The sequence below is a fragment of the Anticarsia gemmatalis genome, chromosome 9, assembly GCF_050436995.1.
Source record: "Anticarsia gemmatalis isolate Benzon Research Colony breed Stoneville strain chromosome 9, ilAntGemm2 primary, whole genome shotgun sequence".
NCBI lineage: Eukaryota > Metazoa > Arthropoda > Insecta > Lepidoptera > Erebidae > Anticarsia > Anticarsia gemmatalis.
The window spans coordinates 32,542-50,409 of record NC_134753.1 but is presented as its reverse complement, the minus strand read 5'-3'; the positions used below and the strand labels follow the sequence as shown (position 1 = coordinate 50,409).

General features: G+C 46.5%; 2 protein-coding genes across 8 annotated transcripts in view; both read left to right on the top strand.

Annotated features, from left to right (window-relative positions):
• The window catches only part of LOC142975305 (protein nubbin-like), a 171,995-nt gene extending 167,841 nt beyond the window's left edge, over positions 1-4,154 (top strand). For 5 of the 7 annotated variants that reach the window (XM_076118071.1, XM_076118070.1, XM_076118075.1 and 2 more), the window contains 6 exons: positions 705-752; positions 2,259-2,410; positions 2,491-2,580; positions 2,694-3,084; positions 3,200-3,597; positions 3,673-4,154. In XM_076118071.1, the coding sequence (XP_075974186.1) occupies positions 705-752; positions 2,259-2,410; positions 2,491-2,580; positions 2,694-3,084; positions 3,200-3,597; positions 3,673-3,864 (1,271 nt within the window). In that variant the 3' untranslated portion in view covers positions 3,865-4,154. The remainder of the gene's footprint in view (positions 1-704; positions 753-2,258; positions 2,411-2,490; positions 2,581-2,693; positions 3,085-3,199; positions 3,598-3,672) is intronic. The other 2 variants (XM_076118072.1, XM_076118076.1) reach the window with 1 other exon arrangement.
• Positions 4,155-9,558: 5,404 nt separating this feature from the next.
• On the top strand, positions 9,559-15,213 carry LOC142975509 (syntaxin-1B-like). The gene is made up of 7 exons (XM_076118367.1): positions 9,559-10,089; positions 10,747-10,848; positions 12,465-12,558; positions 12,713-12,964; positions 14,396-14,469; positions 14,671-14,919; positions 14,998-15,213. Exons 1-7 carry the CDS (start codon positions 10,054-10,056, stop codon positions 15,067-15,069), a joined length of 879 nt encoding a protein of 292 aa, XP_075974482.1. The 5' UTR covers positions 9,559-10,053; the 3' UTR covers positions 15,070-15,213.
• Positions 15,214-17,868: the final 2,655 nt, after the last annotated feature.

The following is a 17,868-nucleotide window of genomic DNA, read 5'->3' as shown; positions in this document are numbered from 1 at the left end:
TCATACTACCTAACAGACAACACCAGAAGAGACTAAACAGTCATATCAAGTTACCTCCATAGACTAAATTAATGTATAAATGATCAATGTTTATTTGTTATAACAAGTGAGCGCGGTATTAACGCAATGCTGGTGTGACGTCACACGCAACTTATTATAATGATAGTAATTATTATATTATCACGTGTTATTTGTAAGATATATCATTAACGAGCGAATAAGTACATGTAATTATATTCTAATTGAGTTTTATTGTAATGCGCAGTCGTCACAGGCCGACGGCGGCGCAGCCCGCCCTATGTCGGCCGCTCTGCTTACACTTAATATAAGCGTTGTATTTAAACAAGGCACAAGTTAATAATAATAATAACATAGTCCAACCACATCATATATTATGTTGTCAACAAACTGCAAAGTAAACTCTACAACATCACTTAAATCACATTAATTATACTTTTAATTTCGAAAGTTCCAATTCAAATTAAAAATTATTTATTATGATGATGATGATGAACAAAAATATATTCACATGTCTGGAAGTTGCACGCCATGCAATATTAAATGACTCACACAAATCATAGTGAATAACTTGTCATGTTATTTATATACAAACTATATGTGTAGTGTTGTGTCTAATGTTTTAAATGTTGTATGCGCGTGTGTTTGTAAAGGTAGTGTTAACATGTGTGTGTGTGTTGTTACAGAGGAGTCCGGCGAGCTCATCAAGTCGCCGTCGCCGCCGCCCAGCCACGGTCAGTACTTCACCGCACCCTACTTACTCTACACACTACTACCACTAATTATAATACCACTTATACCACTACTACTATACACACATTCAATACAATTATATTTAGTGAAGGTTTCCCTCCGCCAACACAAAGTTACGTTACATTGTTATCACCAATTTTCATTGTTACCCCGACGTGCTCGCACTCATTATAATTACGTGTATCATTTGTTTTATTTGGAGAGCGCACACCGCGCCTCACCTCCTACAGCACTTACTTCAGTCTCCTCATACAGTAGGACGCTGGAGATGATAAAGGATCACATTACTCACACTACTCACTATATTCACTCTGAGTCAGTCTCCAATAAAATTCACTTTGTAATGTCGTGTACGCGTCACGTGACACACGATCAGGAAGTGATGCACAGAGCCACCTGTCTGTGTGCACCCCGCTGATCCTAAGAAAAGGATTACCGCGTGTCGTGTGCGGCGCACGCGCACACTGCTGTGCGGTGCGGTGCGACCTCCTTCATTGAGCGCACCCTTCCGCCTAAGAAGCTGCGCACGCGCACTCACCCCTTTCACCATCCCCTCGAGACGAAAGTGATTACATTGTGTTATGCGCTACACCATACGTGTACGTCTGTATGATTGTACGCGAGACAATACTAACACTACCTGGCGTTATTTATTACCTGTAGAGTGTAGGTACTCGCTACAAGAAAGGGGCACCGTGCACGACACGGTATGTTCCATTATTTTATCACATTGATCCCTTAGATAGCATAGGCGTTAAAAACAAATTATAAAAATTCTTGCGTTACTGACTGACTGTGATTGTGACTGTGGAAAATTTAAGATATAAAAGTTCCTTGGGAAGTGTAGAGCTGCACTAAGACGTGATATTTGGAAATTATCCCCGCCCCCCCTCCCCTTATTTTTAAAAAAAGAAGAAGACAGAAAACTTTTTTACAAAATCGTCATCATATCAAAGAAATCTCAACAAAAAAGAAAGTCTCGGGGGGACTCGGGCGCCCGCTAGTTATAAAACAAATACGTATGTAGCCCGTCTGATCAACGTATCCGTTCAATTACTGCACTGAAAATTCAAAATATGCTCGCTACAGCATGCGTATACACAGTAGGAAAAACTTTTAACAGAGTAAATAAATGTCAACCAGTGTAGAAACACGTTGAACGTTTGGTGCCGTGTATGAAGTTGATGTTTGTTACACAGTCACTCACACAGCACACTCCGTACACTGTCAGTATGTAGATGAGCGCTCGCGGGAGGAGGCGGCGCGAGGGGGCGACCTGGCGTCACGTCGCCACACAACCACGGCCGCGCAACCGCATGCAAGATCCGCCTACACAATCTACACATACAAACATACACACATTCAATCACATGACACACACGCGCCATCACTCGCGAATATGCATTGTACGACAAAACAATTCACCGACTAACATTACATGTTATTAATTTTGAAATCTGTATAATGTATGCGTTCGTGTCGTTCAGACGGCTCGGCGAGCGGCGAGGGCGAAATCAGCGGCGATGAGCGGCCGCCCTCACCCCCTCGCGCGCCCTCTGCGCCCCTGCCGCATCCCGCGCACCCCTCGCACCCCGCGCACCCCGCCGCCAGCGCCGCCGCCGCCACTGCCGCCGTCTTCGTAAGTATACCTCACCGATCGACGTTCTCCTGATTTATATATCTTCTCGATCAGATATAACCGTGTGTCTCGTGTTACAGAACGCGGCGGGCGCCGGCAACGCCCTGGCGCAACTGCAGCATCTACTGCTCACACAACACGGCGCGCACTCGCTCCTGCTCCACACGCAGGTACGACGCGACACCACAACTCTCCTCCGTTACTTCGCACGTAACTCCGGTCGAGACCGCACTCGCCACACGACTCGGTGCCAGCGTAGTAAAGCACGACGCTCGCGTTGCAGGTGCAGCAAGCCGTGGCGCAGGCGGCGGCGCAGCAGCTGCAGCAGCTCCAGGCTCGCGCCGGAGCGGTCCCTCCCTCCACCACCGGTAACGACGGCCTTCACTATCGATCGCTTCCCCGCGAGCGCACGGAGTGGAGTGTGACGCGTGATGTCTGTGCAGAGGGGCGGTCGCCGTCGCCGCGGCGGACGCCGCCGGGCGCGGGCGCCTTCCTCACGCCGCACACGCCGGGCTCGGGCCGCGCGCGCTCGCCGCTGCACGCGCTGGCCCACACGCCGCTGCACGCGCACGCGCACAAGCCCCGCGCGCTCGAGCCCACCGCCGACGACACCGCCGACCTGGAGGAGCTCGAGCACTTCGCCAAGACCTTCAAGCAGCGCCGCATCAAGCTCGGTGAGTGACGACCCTTCCGACCTCCCGCACCCCGCACCCGCACCCCGGGAGCCGTGCGCCGACTCTCGCTCGACGACCTCGCGACGCTCGCTAAACCGATCTCTTTCCCCGACAGGTTTCACTCAGGGCGACGTCGGGCTCGCGATGGGCAAGCTGTACGGGAACGACTTCTCGCAGACGACGATATCGCGGTTCGAGGCGCTGAACCTGAGCTTCAAGAACATGTGCAAGCTGAAGCCGCTGCTGCAGAAGTGGCTCGAGGACGCCGACTCGTCGCTGGCGGGCGGCGGCGGCGGCGCGGGCGGCGGCGCGGCGCTGGGCGCGGGGCTCGCCGAGGCCGTCGGGCGCCGCCGCAAGAAGCGCACGTCCATCGAGTCGGGCGTGCGCGTGGCGCTCGAGAAGGCCTTCCTGCACAACCCCAAGCCGACCAGCGAGGAGATCGCGGCGCTCGCCGACGCGCTCTGCATGGAGAAGGAGGTCGTGCGCGTGTGGTTCTGCAACCGCCGCCAGAAGGTGAGGCTCGAGCGCGCCCGCCCCCGGCGCTCGCCGCCTGCCCGGCCCCCACTGACCGCGCCGTGTCTGTTGCAGGAGAAGCGCATCAACCCGCCGGCGGGCGAGGGCGGCGCGCTGGCGGCGCACGCGCTGCCGCACGCGCACGCCCTGCCGCACGCGCACGCGCATGCGCAGGCGCAGGCGCACGCCCAGGCGCAGGCGCACGCGCTGCACGCCGCCGCGCTGCAGCCGCTGGCGCTGCTGGCGCGCGCGCCGCCGCGGGACTGACGCGGGGGGCGCGCGCCGCCGCCGCTCACACATATCCTCTCGTTGTAAATAGTGACGGTACTGTACAGACTAGTTGGTTAGCGTGTATATAGATGTATGTGCGTGCGAGCCGCGCCCGTCTTAGTCTAAGTTTATATATTATTACGTGAATTTTATTTATGTCCGGCGAGCGAGGCGGCCCGCGCCCGCGCCGAACGGAGCTCATATCAGTTAGCGCACCACGCGACGCGTATGTAAGGTGGATGTGTAGAAAACTATCTATATGTTACAATAAAACATGATAGACATTACTCTGTGTTTTATTTACTCCCTCCGAGCCGCAGGCCTGCGCCGCGTCCACGAACGAGAACTATCTCGGCGCGGGGCGACTGAACTATTGGAGACTACTCTACTCTATTGATCACACCTCAACCGATTAGATTGGATGGATATAAGTATTAAACGGCAATAGTATGAAAACAATTGATGGGCATACAATTTAAGATTACATACCTATAACAGTTGACGTGTATTTTCATTTCATTTTTATAAATACTCATCACATTTACCGGGAATAAAAAAACACATTATTAACTTAAAACTAGAGAAATTCCCAAAAAATATTAATAAAGCGTTTATCTTTCGACATCAACTGACACAAGCAAATTTGATATTTGTATTAATGTCTAATATTAAATTTTCCTTTTCCTGTACAACATAATACGAGTTCTTTAAGATATAAAAAAAATATGTTAAAAAAGCAGACATAGCCGAGTGTATTAGAAATAATGATCACTTGCTCTAACTGTGAAGGAAAACATCGCGATAAAACCTTTCATGTCTAAAACATTGTTTACACTCCCCTCGTTAGGGAGGTGAGCCTTGCGCAGCAGTGGGACATTAATGGGTTGAATTTATTATTTAATATATTTCTTATGTTATGGAGGCGTAACTTCCTCACTAGTCAATACGTAGTCGTCGACGGAGACAGTAGCCAGCCGTCGAGCCGTGTTGTATCGCTAGCACACTCTTGTATCCTCTGTTAGTGTCAGACAGGTTGAACCTCGAGACCATCACGCTGGCCTGGTGTGGGACTGAGATAGTCCACACCAGATGCCTACGCCGGTCGGAGAACCGAGGGCCCTAACGCCTTGTATACATACTAGTAATACATTTGTATTTACCGTATTTTTAATAGACGCATGGTCAATATCTATTATAATTTATCACAATAAACACCTTTACATACTATTATATTATGTGTATTTTTCTGTTTTTAATTAATAATAACGCATACATACTTTAGAGCACACGGTTTTTAATTAACTTCCAACCTGTTCCCTCTATCAATAGTCTATAAATTAAAATTAATCACCGAAATGTAATATAAGTATTTGTACGCGCATGACTTTTAAACAACTAGGTAAACTAAATTCAATATTTTTTTTAATATGCTTTGTAACTGTCGGGACAAGGTTTATATGGGATCGATGGAATAATATGGAAATGCCCAATCAACGGGATACAATTGCACTATACACGAACGAAGTCGGGCCAGTCCGCTAGGAGTGAATAATATTATTTGTACACGTCTGTTTCGTATCTCGGGACTACAGACTCATCGGACATTTGGAACTATGAAGCCAATAAACTAACCGTCCAACTACCAAAGCTACTAGGGTGTTAGGGTGCTTATGTACTGAAAAATCTGGGCGTCTATGGAGACTATGGCGCCTGCCTATAACTAATGTTAAAAACATGTAAAAATGGCAGACGGAGACTTGTAAACTCACAAACAGGGCCCCCTCAACAAGTCGCACGTCAGCGGCTGAAGGACGGAGAGGTCTCGCCGGACGTTCAACTCAGATCACGCGCCTTTGCTGGCTCTGCTCTTGCGACTCCACTCTGGACGGCCAATGGAGGTTTCAGCCAACTAAGGCAAGCCGGAGATGAGGAAGGGTGGCATCCCTCTGGAGTGCTCAGGTACCGCGGGCAGGTCGCTACTCACCGTCAAATACTATTATTATTAACTGTCTTATGAACCTATTACAGTGATAGCTGAGTTTTATATGTTGACACCTCCCAAGCAAGTGGTCAATGGTTAGAACCCGAGGCAACACCTCAATGACGTTTCGAACTTGTGTGTATTCGATATTACAATATATATTAATGAATATTACATGTTCCAGCGGTGAAGAAAAACATCGTGATCCAACCTTGCATGCCTGAGAGTTTTTTAGAACCGTTCTTGAAGGTACGCAAATTCCCCAACCCTTGCCCAGCATTGGGGCAATAAGGGGTTAAATGTATTATTTAATTTATTTATTTTCTTATGAAACCGTTACTTCCTCACTGAGGAATCCTCAAGACTGAAATATGAAATGTTTATTTCCAACCAGAAGTATCGTTCACGTCCAACATGACACGGTGGGTTACATGATGGCGGCTCCACATTATTGCCGTGAATTCACGCGCGTATTCTCGCCGTGAATTCACGGACCGACTCCATGCCCTCCACATTCACGGAATGCTCACAATAGTTCGAAGCCCTCCGCGAAATGGACGTAGAAGCTGCTGCTGCGATAACTTTATTTGCTGTGTCCCTATACCACTATATAGATGTCAAAAACAAGAAAGTTATTAAAAGAAAACGTTCGAAAAGAAGATGGTGGATGACAGAAATACATCGTAATTATATAATAAATAATTATAGTCCACAGTAAACTGCGCCGGGGCCGTGAATGTGTATGTGTATGCGTGAACGCCGCGCGAACCCTTTGTCACGGGACTTAATACCGACTCTGATCGGGGAACAGGCGTGAACGCGCGTGGACCCCGTGAAAACCGTCCACATTCACGTTCGCGTCTGTTCACGGAGCTTCACGGCAATAATGTGGAGCCGGCATTACACGTAACACTCGTCCAGACCCGGCACAAGCCACACTGTTGCTGTATGCTCGTCGCTGTTCCTTGTATTTGGATATGTAGAGTCGATACAATTCATCTCTTATTTCTTTAAACGTGCAGTATGTAGATTTACAATGTGATGAAGGGTAAGATTATAAAAGAAATAATTAAATATTATATGTTAAAAAATATTTTTGTGAAATAAAATATACCAAAAACCCAAATAAAGAATAAGTTGTGCAAACATACGAGAACACAAAACGTGCTGTGCACGCCATCTATCAGCTACGTCGCGAACTATTGTCAAGACGAGCACGTACTGAACGCTTGAACAGTTTGTATCACACTAAGTCTACCCACAGATGGCGCTTTTCACTTACAACTGTTTTTACACCGGATTTTATATTATTTAGTGAAATTTATTCTATTACACGTGTTATTATGATCTGCATCAATACTACTAGTAGTTCTTTAGAGCTAATTAAAAAAAAAATGTCATTGATGCCACTTGATGCTACGTAAGTATATTGATATAATGTTTTATGCACGTTGGTGCAAACTATGATCAAGTATGACCTTTGCGCGTTCCTGTATTATAAAGTGACCAGTGCAATTACTTATGCGTTGTTATTGCACAATAATATTGTCGAGTCTAGTGAAAGTATCGCACAGATCAATGTTATATGTATTTAACGATCATTAAGTAATGCAATGTTATGCAAAGTGCTCACACTTACTTCACAATACAAATGTACCCACTTAGGCAGGTAACTAACACACTTTATAAATTCTTAGAACCGAGGTACATTCATACAATGAGTCACACCAGCACATCAAAATATGACTATTAAACATACTGCATTTTATTTGTGTACTTATACTGATAATAATAGTTTTTGTTTTATCAAAATCGGGTCAAAATTACCGAAGTTACAGCGTTATAAAGTTTCACTGCTTTTTTAAATTTGCGTTGCTTCGCGCGCTATGCGCTGACGTCACGTCGCGATAGACACGCTTGTTCGACTGCGGGTGATGCGGAGTTTTGATTTGAAAAGTGATTTGCATTTAATATTTAAAGAGTATGTGTTATAAATTTAATCATCGTGTTTTTTGTAAAATAAGCCTCCACTAAGATATGCTCGATCTCGATCGCCACGCACACAATCATCAACTAGACCCAGGTAAAGAAAGTTGAACTCGTATACTACTAATAATATTTTTGTGTGTAGTTAACAATAAAATTGAAAGTTTGTTACAACTGGCATTACAAATAATAAGTGTTACGTACCTACCAAGTGTAAATTTGGAAAACCTAGTTTTAAAATAATATTATAAAATAAAAATTGTCACCCCTGCCTCTGACTTTAGTCAGGTTGATGGCTATCATATGAACGCATGAATCTACTCTGTAGGTAGTCTCATATGATTGGGTGTGTAATGAGAACTTTTAATTAAACTAACATTTTAATTTTGATATTATTAGATTTAATAAACATGGGTTCTTTTTTCAAAACAAAAAACCAACGCCAACTCAACCGCCGCGCTCGGCTCGCCACCGCTTGTGAGGTCATTGAACTGCTCATTAAATAATATCAAATGTTTAGTAGAAGTTCATTGCTAGGTAGTACATGATATGGCATCTTGATCTTGAGGAAGTGTTCAAAAGGCAATAAACTTCTATTTAAAATTTGCGCTTGACAGTATCTGAACCGGGCTTTAAGTTTTAGATCTTGTCTTGAGTCTTTTGCAAAAATATAAAACAGTTTACATGGTACATAAAAAAACAATTTTTGGGGTGTTTTTTCACTGGAGTTAGTACACATAGGAACAATACAATATTTTCTAACCATTTTGTTTGTCCACTATAAGCAAAACAAATTAATTAAAGCGAAACCGCGAGAGCGCAACGAGCCTATGTAGGTATTGGCAAGTACTGACGAAATATCAGTGTCGGGAGATGACGTCACACGTCCGTGCGGCCGCTTCGCCGGAGTTTGGCGCGAAGGCCATACTTTGACGTTTAATATCTCGGTCATTTTTGAAGATACGAAAAAAATAAAAACAGATTTTTTATCCTTGAAGTACCTAGTTTTTAAATATGCTCATAACAAAAATCATTGGTGTGACTCATTGAAAAGGCAGTTAATTTTATCGATAAGCGAACTAAATCTGCTTATATTAAAGCATTCTGCACAATGTTCAACGAGAGTGGCGGCTGCGGCGGCGCTACACTCGGTACACTCAGTCGTACATTGTACTGTCTGTCAGTGTCTGTCAGTGCACAGTGAGAGTACGAGAGTGAGTCGACTCTCTCACTAAGTAGTAACAGCGACGTCCGCCTCACAGTTACACACTGATACCTACTTATAGTTGTTACACAATACACCGACACTGGACACACTCGACACTACCTGTCCACTATGCAGTCTGATAGCAAATAACTCCACTTTTTATTATTATTTTTGTGGGTATTTTTTTTTCAATATTATTATATTCCTGCGCCAGTAACTACACATTTGGTATCGTTCAAGAGTCCAGAATGTGATTCATGTTTGCTTCAGACAGGACTGATAGTCTGCCCACTCTGCCCCAGTGTAGCAGTGTTGAAAACGCACAGGTACCTGTATCAATATATTGAGGCGACATCACAGAAATATGTAATATAAAAAACGCGATGACAGGCGACATGGCATCGTGTAACATCGGTAGCTAAGGAGCACAGTCCAGTGCGCGAGGTGTTTGCACAACGTGTTAGCAGTTGTCAGCGTAGGGTGTTACATTCAGCTGCGTCAGCCGCGCGCGCTGCCACCGCGCTTCAGTTCAGTCAGTAACGTGTCGCGCTACACCTGTACACTGTACACTGTACACTCTGCACCGGACCACGTGCTGCTTGTGATCGTCGCGCCGCCAGTGTACGACACTAGCTCGCTGTCGCCCTGCCAGCACTGGCGCTCTTGTCCGAGCTACTGTCTGGTGCAGGAAGCGGCGGATAGAATACGTCACGGTGTCTTATAAAACATATTATAATCGAGTCATTCGATATAATAGCGATGCGGCGGCGGCCCCCGCGCACTTCGCCGTAGCGGAGTAGCAGCGGCGAGCGGCGCGAGTGTAGTGACCTTAGGTGCGCTGTAAAGTGCGCGCGTGATATCAGTGTCGTCGTTATCAGTCCGCGATTAGATAGCGCGGCGAGCGCACCTCTAGCCGCGCGCGCCCCGCTCTACACCTGAGCCGCGGCGTGCAGTGTGTGCAGTGTGTGCAGTTTGTGCTGTGTGTGCAGTGTGGTGTGCACAGACAGTAGGCATGAGGAGCAAGGACCGGCTGGCGGAGCTGCGGCACGTAAGTACGGCGTCGCTTCCTGTGTTCCTGTTGATCTGCGGCTTATCTGTAACTGTGTCATATCGCTCGGCACCGCTCGCCACCGCTCCGCACCGGTGACATCACTGTAAACAAACACCGGTTTTCTCTCGTGATCGCTCAGCTCGATTCAGCTACATGTACGAGTGACGCGCATCTCGGGCTCGGTGAAGTGTGCCGCGGAGACTGTGTGCGCTCAGCTGTGGCGCCGCCGAGATCAAGGAACTGATCGCAAGCAGCGAGCGGTCACACCTCACCACACAGCACCACACAGCACCACACAACACGCCGCTGACCCATCATGCACACTCGTACACCCGTCACACACGTTACTACCGGCTCATCCGCCGTGTTAGCCTTTACACCTTGAACGACACACCAAAGAGACTATTATTATGAGATTCCTCACAGCTCGCCATTCATTGTCGCAAATCTGCGGCGTGTTTCCGCTCACGCTCACACTGATGTTCCTAGTAGAGTAATGCCTACATTAACTGACCTAAATACTTCAGCGTGGGCTCTCTTTAATGAGACATTACACGATATGAACCCACGATCTTAACACGCAGGGATTTTAAGTATCGGGAAGTGGCTCAGTACCTAAGTCAATAGTGAAGTGTGTGTTGTGTGTGGTTGCAGCTGGCGAACGGTGCGGCGGCGGGCGTGTACCACGACACCGTGGAGCTGCAGCTGAAGGAGCCGCCCGCGCACCACGCCGACATCGAGCACACCTTCAACGAGGTGAGACTCCGAGACACGCACCGACACCGGCTGTGCGCTGTGTACTACAATGTTATCAACTTATGTATATTTGTGTAACATAAGTAGCACATCGTTGTTTACACGGAGTGTGTGACAGTGCTGAGTACTGCTGACAGTGTGTCACGCGTCTCGTTTAATTATAACAAATGTGCGAGTTAACGATGCGCTCATTGCGCTCGTTAATGTCGCACTCATTAGTGAGCCCGCGCAACACTGGAGCTGGCGCCGCAGACCACCGCCATGCGCCGCCCCCTCACAGTTCACACACCCTTCTACTGCACGCACTACGACACCGACGTACCGCCTGCTGCCTGCCGCCTGTCGCCTGCTGGCCGCTCAGCTTCTGCGCACGATTCTTGCTAGCACTCACTCTGTATGCGGCCCGCTTACCTGCTGTTCCGCTCCCATCATTGTAATATAAGTATATGAAATTAAAAGTTACGACTGTAATGATGATCTTCATAAAATTATACTTAATTACGATCATTATTGCTACTATAATCGCACACACTCCGATTACTACTAATGTGTTACACTACACGTTATAATATTGAGGTCTCACATTAAAATTCGTCGAGAATTAACTAGTTGTTAGTTGGACATGTCATCTGTCTTTCATCTGTCTACAATAAATATCTGTTGCTGCAAAATGTTGCTGGTAGCAAGTCGCAAACCTTAGTGTTTACGACTACAAGCGATGTGTTTGATGTTTATGACGACGATCATCCTTGACCCGGCGCGCCGCGCGGACACGTTCACTGCACTCGTGGTCACATCTCCGCGCTCGTGTGTCTGCGCAGAGCCAGGCAGTATGTGCTGTGTAGGTGTTGTAGTCCTAACTGCTCAGAGACGGAGCGGAGAGCATCTCAGCTAGACAGTCGTGACTAAACCCCACATATTATGCAGTCGGTGGCAGTAAACAGCAACGTTGAGGACGCACGCGCAAGCGCGCGCTCGCACGTGTCGCTCTATCAGTGCGCCAGCGTTCTACTGAATAATGTCATTATTTTCAATTCATTTGTAAGATAAACTACTTGTAGGTCATCGTATTAATCATCTAGCTCTAGCGCTCGGAGTATCTGACCGCACATTAGTGGTAAACGTGGCGAGCCGAGTCGTACTACCTACTAGTAGCTGACTACTACTGCCTAGCACTGAGTCGTGCGCTCGTGCAGACTCGTGCTCTATCAGTCGCCGATCATTTTACACATGAACCAAATACTCCGTCATTTGTGTGTACACAGTTCGCACTACAGTTCACTATACACTAGTACGCTATAGAGTGGGTACAACTATGTCATTATTGTTCGATGATTTGTCTAATGTAACTACACGACGTGACGTGAACTAGTCGCGAAGAAAATATAAACAATTTAGGATTTAATTCAAGATAACGTTTGTCTATTATAATTAACCCAAAAGCCGGCTGTGGGCAACGCGTACCTACTATCTGATCTGTGAATAGCAATCAAATGAACGTCAGCGACATTTAACAAACCAACTAATTACGAAATTAAGCTCACAGTTTCCCGACACTCGTGACGTTTTAAAGTGTGTGTGTGCGTGTGTGTGTGACGTGTGTGTGCGTGTTCCAGGTGGAGCGCATCCGAGGCTGGATCCACCAGCTCGACAACAACACGCAGCTGATGCGCCGCCTGCACACCGACCCCACCTTCCACACAAACAAACGTGCGTATCGCTACTGATCGTCACTGATCATATACAAGTTACAACTGAACGGTGACACCGGCCGCTCAATATATTAAACCTATACAAAAGATAAAAGTAGAGTGAGGTCTCGCATGTGTGCAGAGTTCAGAGGCTCACGGCAGTGGCGTCGCAGAGTTGCAGGAGCAGCTGGAGAGCGCGGTGACGGCGTCCAACGCGGCGGGGCTGAAGGTGTGCGGCGCGCTGCGCCAGCTGGAGGCCAGCGCCAGCGCCGGCGCCGCGCGCAACGACGCCGCCGCCCGCATCGCGCGCCTGCAGTACGCCGCCACGCGCCACCTCTACGCCGACGCGCTGGCGCGCCACCACGCCGCGCTCGACACCGTGCGCCACGACCAGCTGCACCTGCTGCACCAGCAGATCAAACTCAGTGAGCGCCCCACTCGTCCCACACTCGCCCCACACTCGCCCCACACCAGCCCCACACTCGATTCACATGCTTCATCTAAATAGCTTTCTGAATATTTAAATCTACGTCCAGCAATTATTTTTGTATTTTCCCCAGTACGGTAGATTAAATAATCAAATATTCACACACTGAACAATGTTCAATATACCGTACGTGAGACCGCTGTTGTGTTGATGTACGTTTAGTCTAAGTTAGTGGTGATGTTCTAATTGTATGTCAGTGGTTCAGCGGAGTGTCGACCGCGCGCGGCCGCTTCTCCTCTATCATTCATTAACTACACGATCTCAACACACAACAGAACATGGCCAAGTGTCCGCTGAGCTCGTGTGCAACTTCTACGTACAAATATGGGGTCGACTTATTGCTGGCTCAAACTAAGAATTGTATGTAAGTGGTCGCGACGCCAGCGTGTCCCACCATGTCGCACTTCCTGCGAGTCATTCACTGTAACACCATCTCCTTAGGAATACTGAATAAATTAAAAATTATGTTATGTTACGTAGTCATCATTAATTACTAGTATTTTATGTCAACTAAATCTGTACCTGAAGTATTGATGACATGACGCACTCCTATATAGGCCTTGCTCTTACGCATCGGTAACAGTTCGACTGCATACACATTACACACACACATATACAACCTAGTGCAGCCGACCCAATGTAAACACGCTGCTGTCTGCTACAGAATACATATTCCTACTGATATTTGATATTATATTTAGTTGACATTTGTCACAATAACATCGATTTATGGCAGCAACATGGTAGGTATTGACACGCAGGTCAATGTGACGTCTCTGTTACTTACATACTTAACATACATAAACATACATACAACCTTATTGTCAACAATTTACCATCACTTGTAAATGATGTCGAGTGGCTGATATTTTCACAAGCTAATATAAATCACAATTAGGTAGTCTCGGACGAATAATATTTGCCAGAATGATAACGCTGCACTAGTCTCGCAGCAATTTATGTACCTCTCGTTATGTGCGGATCGGATACATACATGTAGGTAGTAGGTAGGTACTTAATGTAGAGTGACCTACACAGCTAATAAACTAAAATTATTTAGCATGTTAATGTATGCGTTATGCGTCAGTGTTTGTGTAGCGTTGTTGTTGTATTCTGTGGTGTAGTGAACTAGTGGTGTGGTACTAAGTAGTGAGTGGCGGCGCGGAGTTGAACGGCTGCATCAGTTTAATTCGCGCTAATGACGGCGCGGTCGGCGCGCGGTCAACGCCCTCCGCCGCCGCCGTGACCTCCTCACGGCGTGACTCGCCTCGCTCACTCACTCTATACTACTGACACTAGTGTCACTACGGGCGCTACTGTCAGGCGCAGACAGTACGCTCCAGGTGACTCCAGCATGTGTGTGTTGCAGCGAACCTGACGATATCGGACGAGGAGTGCCAGAGCCTGCTCGACTCCAACAACATCTCACTGTTTGTGGATAACGTAAGAACCACTACTTGTTCACATTGTATCACCGGCTACTTCGAGACCCACTAATACTCACATTCTTCAGAGGTGCTCTTGTTTTGAAACAAGTTAACCTGAGCCAATGTAAAACGTATTTTTATTTAGCAGGCGTCAATCATATGTGTATGTGTATGTATGTATGTATGTGTGTGTGTGTGTGTGTGTGTGTGTGTGCAGGTGAAGGCGGAGACGGCGGAGGCGCGGCGGCTGCTCCGCGACGTGGAGGCGCGGCACGCGGAGCTGGCGCGCGTGGAGGCGGCGCTCACGGACGTGCGCGACCTGTTCGCGCAGCTGGCGCACCTGGTGGCGGCGCAGCAGGACCACGTCGACAGCGTCGAGTACTACGCGCTGCAGGCCTCCGACCACGTGGGCGCCGGCGGCGGACACCTGCTCAAGGGCACCGTCAGCAGGACCAAGGCCCGCAAGGTACGCCTCGCTCGACCGTGTCCGCGCAGTCCGCACTCAAGTGCCCAATACCCGGTAATGGTGTATCGTGTGTTACAGAAAAAAATGGGCCTGGTGGTGTGCCTGGTGGTGGGCGTGGCCGTGGTGCTGCTGGTGCTGATCGTCACGTGACCCGCCCGCACCTCTCGCCCCGCACGCCTCGCCCGCCCCGCCCGCTACGTCAATACGCTAGTCATAATGATAATACTTTATTACACTATAGCTTATGTCATACTGTACATATATTTATTATTAAATAATTACGATAAATACGTACCATGTGGTGTTTCAATGTGCACTCGTTGCCGGTGTCTCCGTGTTACTATACTTAGATTACACATTTACCGGTCGATAAACAATTTGAGCAATTTAGTATCGAATTTTATTTCAGTACCTACATCCTCATTATTACTTACTAGCTGACTGGCCCGACTTCGACCTATTATGGTAGTATTTATCCCGTTGATTCCATTCCCGTGGGACTTTATTTTTATTATAATTTTTTTTTGTTTATGATCCAGTCGATCCCATACAAACGTTGTCTCGACACTAACTAACACATCAATAAGATAATTATCCAATGTAGGTTAGTTAGTAGTCAATCCTCGTCTATAGATTCCCGATGCCAAGCACGGAAAAAAGAAAAAAATAAAAAATTGGGACGAAAATTAATGAAATGAATGAAAAGAATGAAAAGAAAGAATGAAACAAATGAAATGAATGAATGAATGAAATGAATGAAAAAATGAAATGAATGAAATGAATGAAATGAACGAAATGAACGAAATGAACGAAATGAACGAAATGAACGAAATAAACGAAATGAACGAAATGAACGTAATTAACGAAATGAACGAAATGAATGAATGAATGAAATGAATGAATGAATGAATGAATGAATGAATGAATGAAATGAATGAATGAATGAATGAAATGAATGAATGAATGAAATGAATGAATGAATGAACGAAATGAACGAAATCCTAAAATTACATAATTACTTCCTGAAATCTTATTAAATCTCCCTGAAATGTAATAATTACTTTCTGAAATAACAAAAACTCCCTGAAATCTGACAACACCTCCCTGAAATGATGTAATGACTTTCTGAAATCTCATTACGTCTCCCTGAAATGATACCATGACTCCCTAAAACAATCCACCATATGAATGAATGAAACGATTGAAATGAACGATAAATGACGTGAACTAAATGAATGACGAACGAAATGAATCCGTATCCGAATCCGTTTCCGAATTCGTAACCGAATCCGTATCGGCATCCAAATCCAAATCCGTATCTGAACCCATGTCTGATCCCGTTTCCGTATCCAAATCCGAATAAGAATTCTAATCCGAATCCAAGTCCGTATCCTTATCCGAATACGAATCCATATTCGATTCTGTATCCGAATCAAATTTCGAATTCGTATCCGTATCCGTATCCGTATCCGTATCCGTATCCGTATCCGTATCCGTATCCGTATCCGTATCCGTATCCGTATCCGTATCCGTATCCGTATCCGTATCCGTATCCGTATCCGTATCCGTATCCGTATCCGTATCCGTATCCGTATCCGTATCCGTATCCGTATCCGTATCCGTATCCGTATCCGTATCCGTATCCGTATCCGTATCCGTATCCGTATCCGTATCCGTATCCGTATCCGTATCCGTATCCGTATCCGTATCCGTATCCGTATCCGTATCCGTATCCGTATCCGTATCCGTATCACGTATCCGTATCCGTATCCGTATCCGTATCCGTATCCGTATCCGTATCCGTACCCGTCTCCGTATCCGAATCCGTATCCGTATCCGTATCCCTATCCGTATCCGAATCCGTAACCGAAACCATATCCGAATCCAAGTCCGTATCCGAATCCGAATCAATATTCGATTCCGTATCCGAATCCAATTCCGAGTCCGTATCCGTATCCGAATACATATCCGTATTGAACCCGTTTCCGATCCCGTATCCGTATAAGAATGTATATTCGATTCCGTATCCGAATCCAATTCCAAGTCCGTATCCTTATCCGAATACGAATCCATATTCGATTCTGTATCCGAATCCAATTCCGAATTCGTATCCGTATCTGAATCCGAATCCGTATCCGTATCCGTGTAAGAATCCATATTCGATTCCGTATCCGAATCCAAGTCCGTATCCGAATCCGAATCCGAATCTGTATTCGATTCCGTATCCGAATCCAATTCCGAGTCCGTATCCTTATCCGAATACGAATCCATATTCGATTCTGTATCCGAATCCAATTCCGAATTCGTATCCGTATCCGAATCAAAATCCGTATCCGTATCCGTATCCGTGTAAGAATCCACATTCGATTCCGTATCCGAATCCAAGTCCGTATCCGAATCCGAATCTGTATTCGATTCCGTATCCGAATCCAATTCCGAATTCGTATCCGAATCCGAATCCGTATCCGTATCCGTATCCGTATCCGTATCCGTTTAAGAATCCATATTCGATTCCGTATCCGAATCCAAGTCGTTATCCGAATCTGAATCCGAATCTATATTCGATTCTGTATCCGAATCCAATTCCGAATTCGTATCCGTATCTGAATCCAATTCCGAGTCCGTATCCTTATCCAAATACGAATCCATATTCGATTCTGTATCCGAATCCAATTCCGAATTCGTACCCGTATCCGAATCCGAATCCGTATCCGTATCCGTGTAAATATCCATATTCGATTCCGTATCCGAATCCAAGTCCGTATCCGAATCCGAATCCGAATCTGTATTCGATTCCGTATCCGAATCCAATTCCGAGTCCGTATCCGTATCCGAATACATATCCGTATCTGATCCCGTATCCGTATAAGAATCCATATTCGATTCCGTATCCGAATCCAATTCCGAGTCCGTATCCGTATTTGAATACGAATCCATATCCGTAACCGA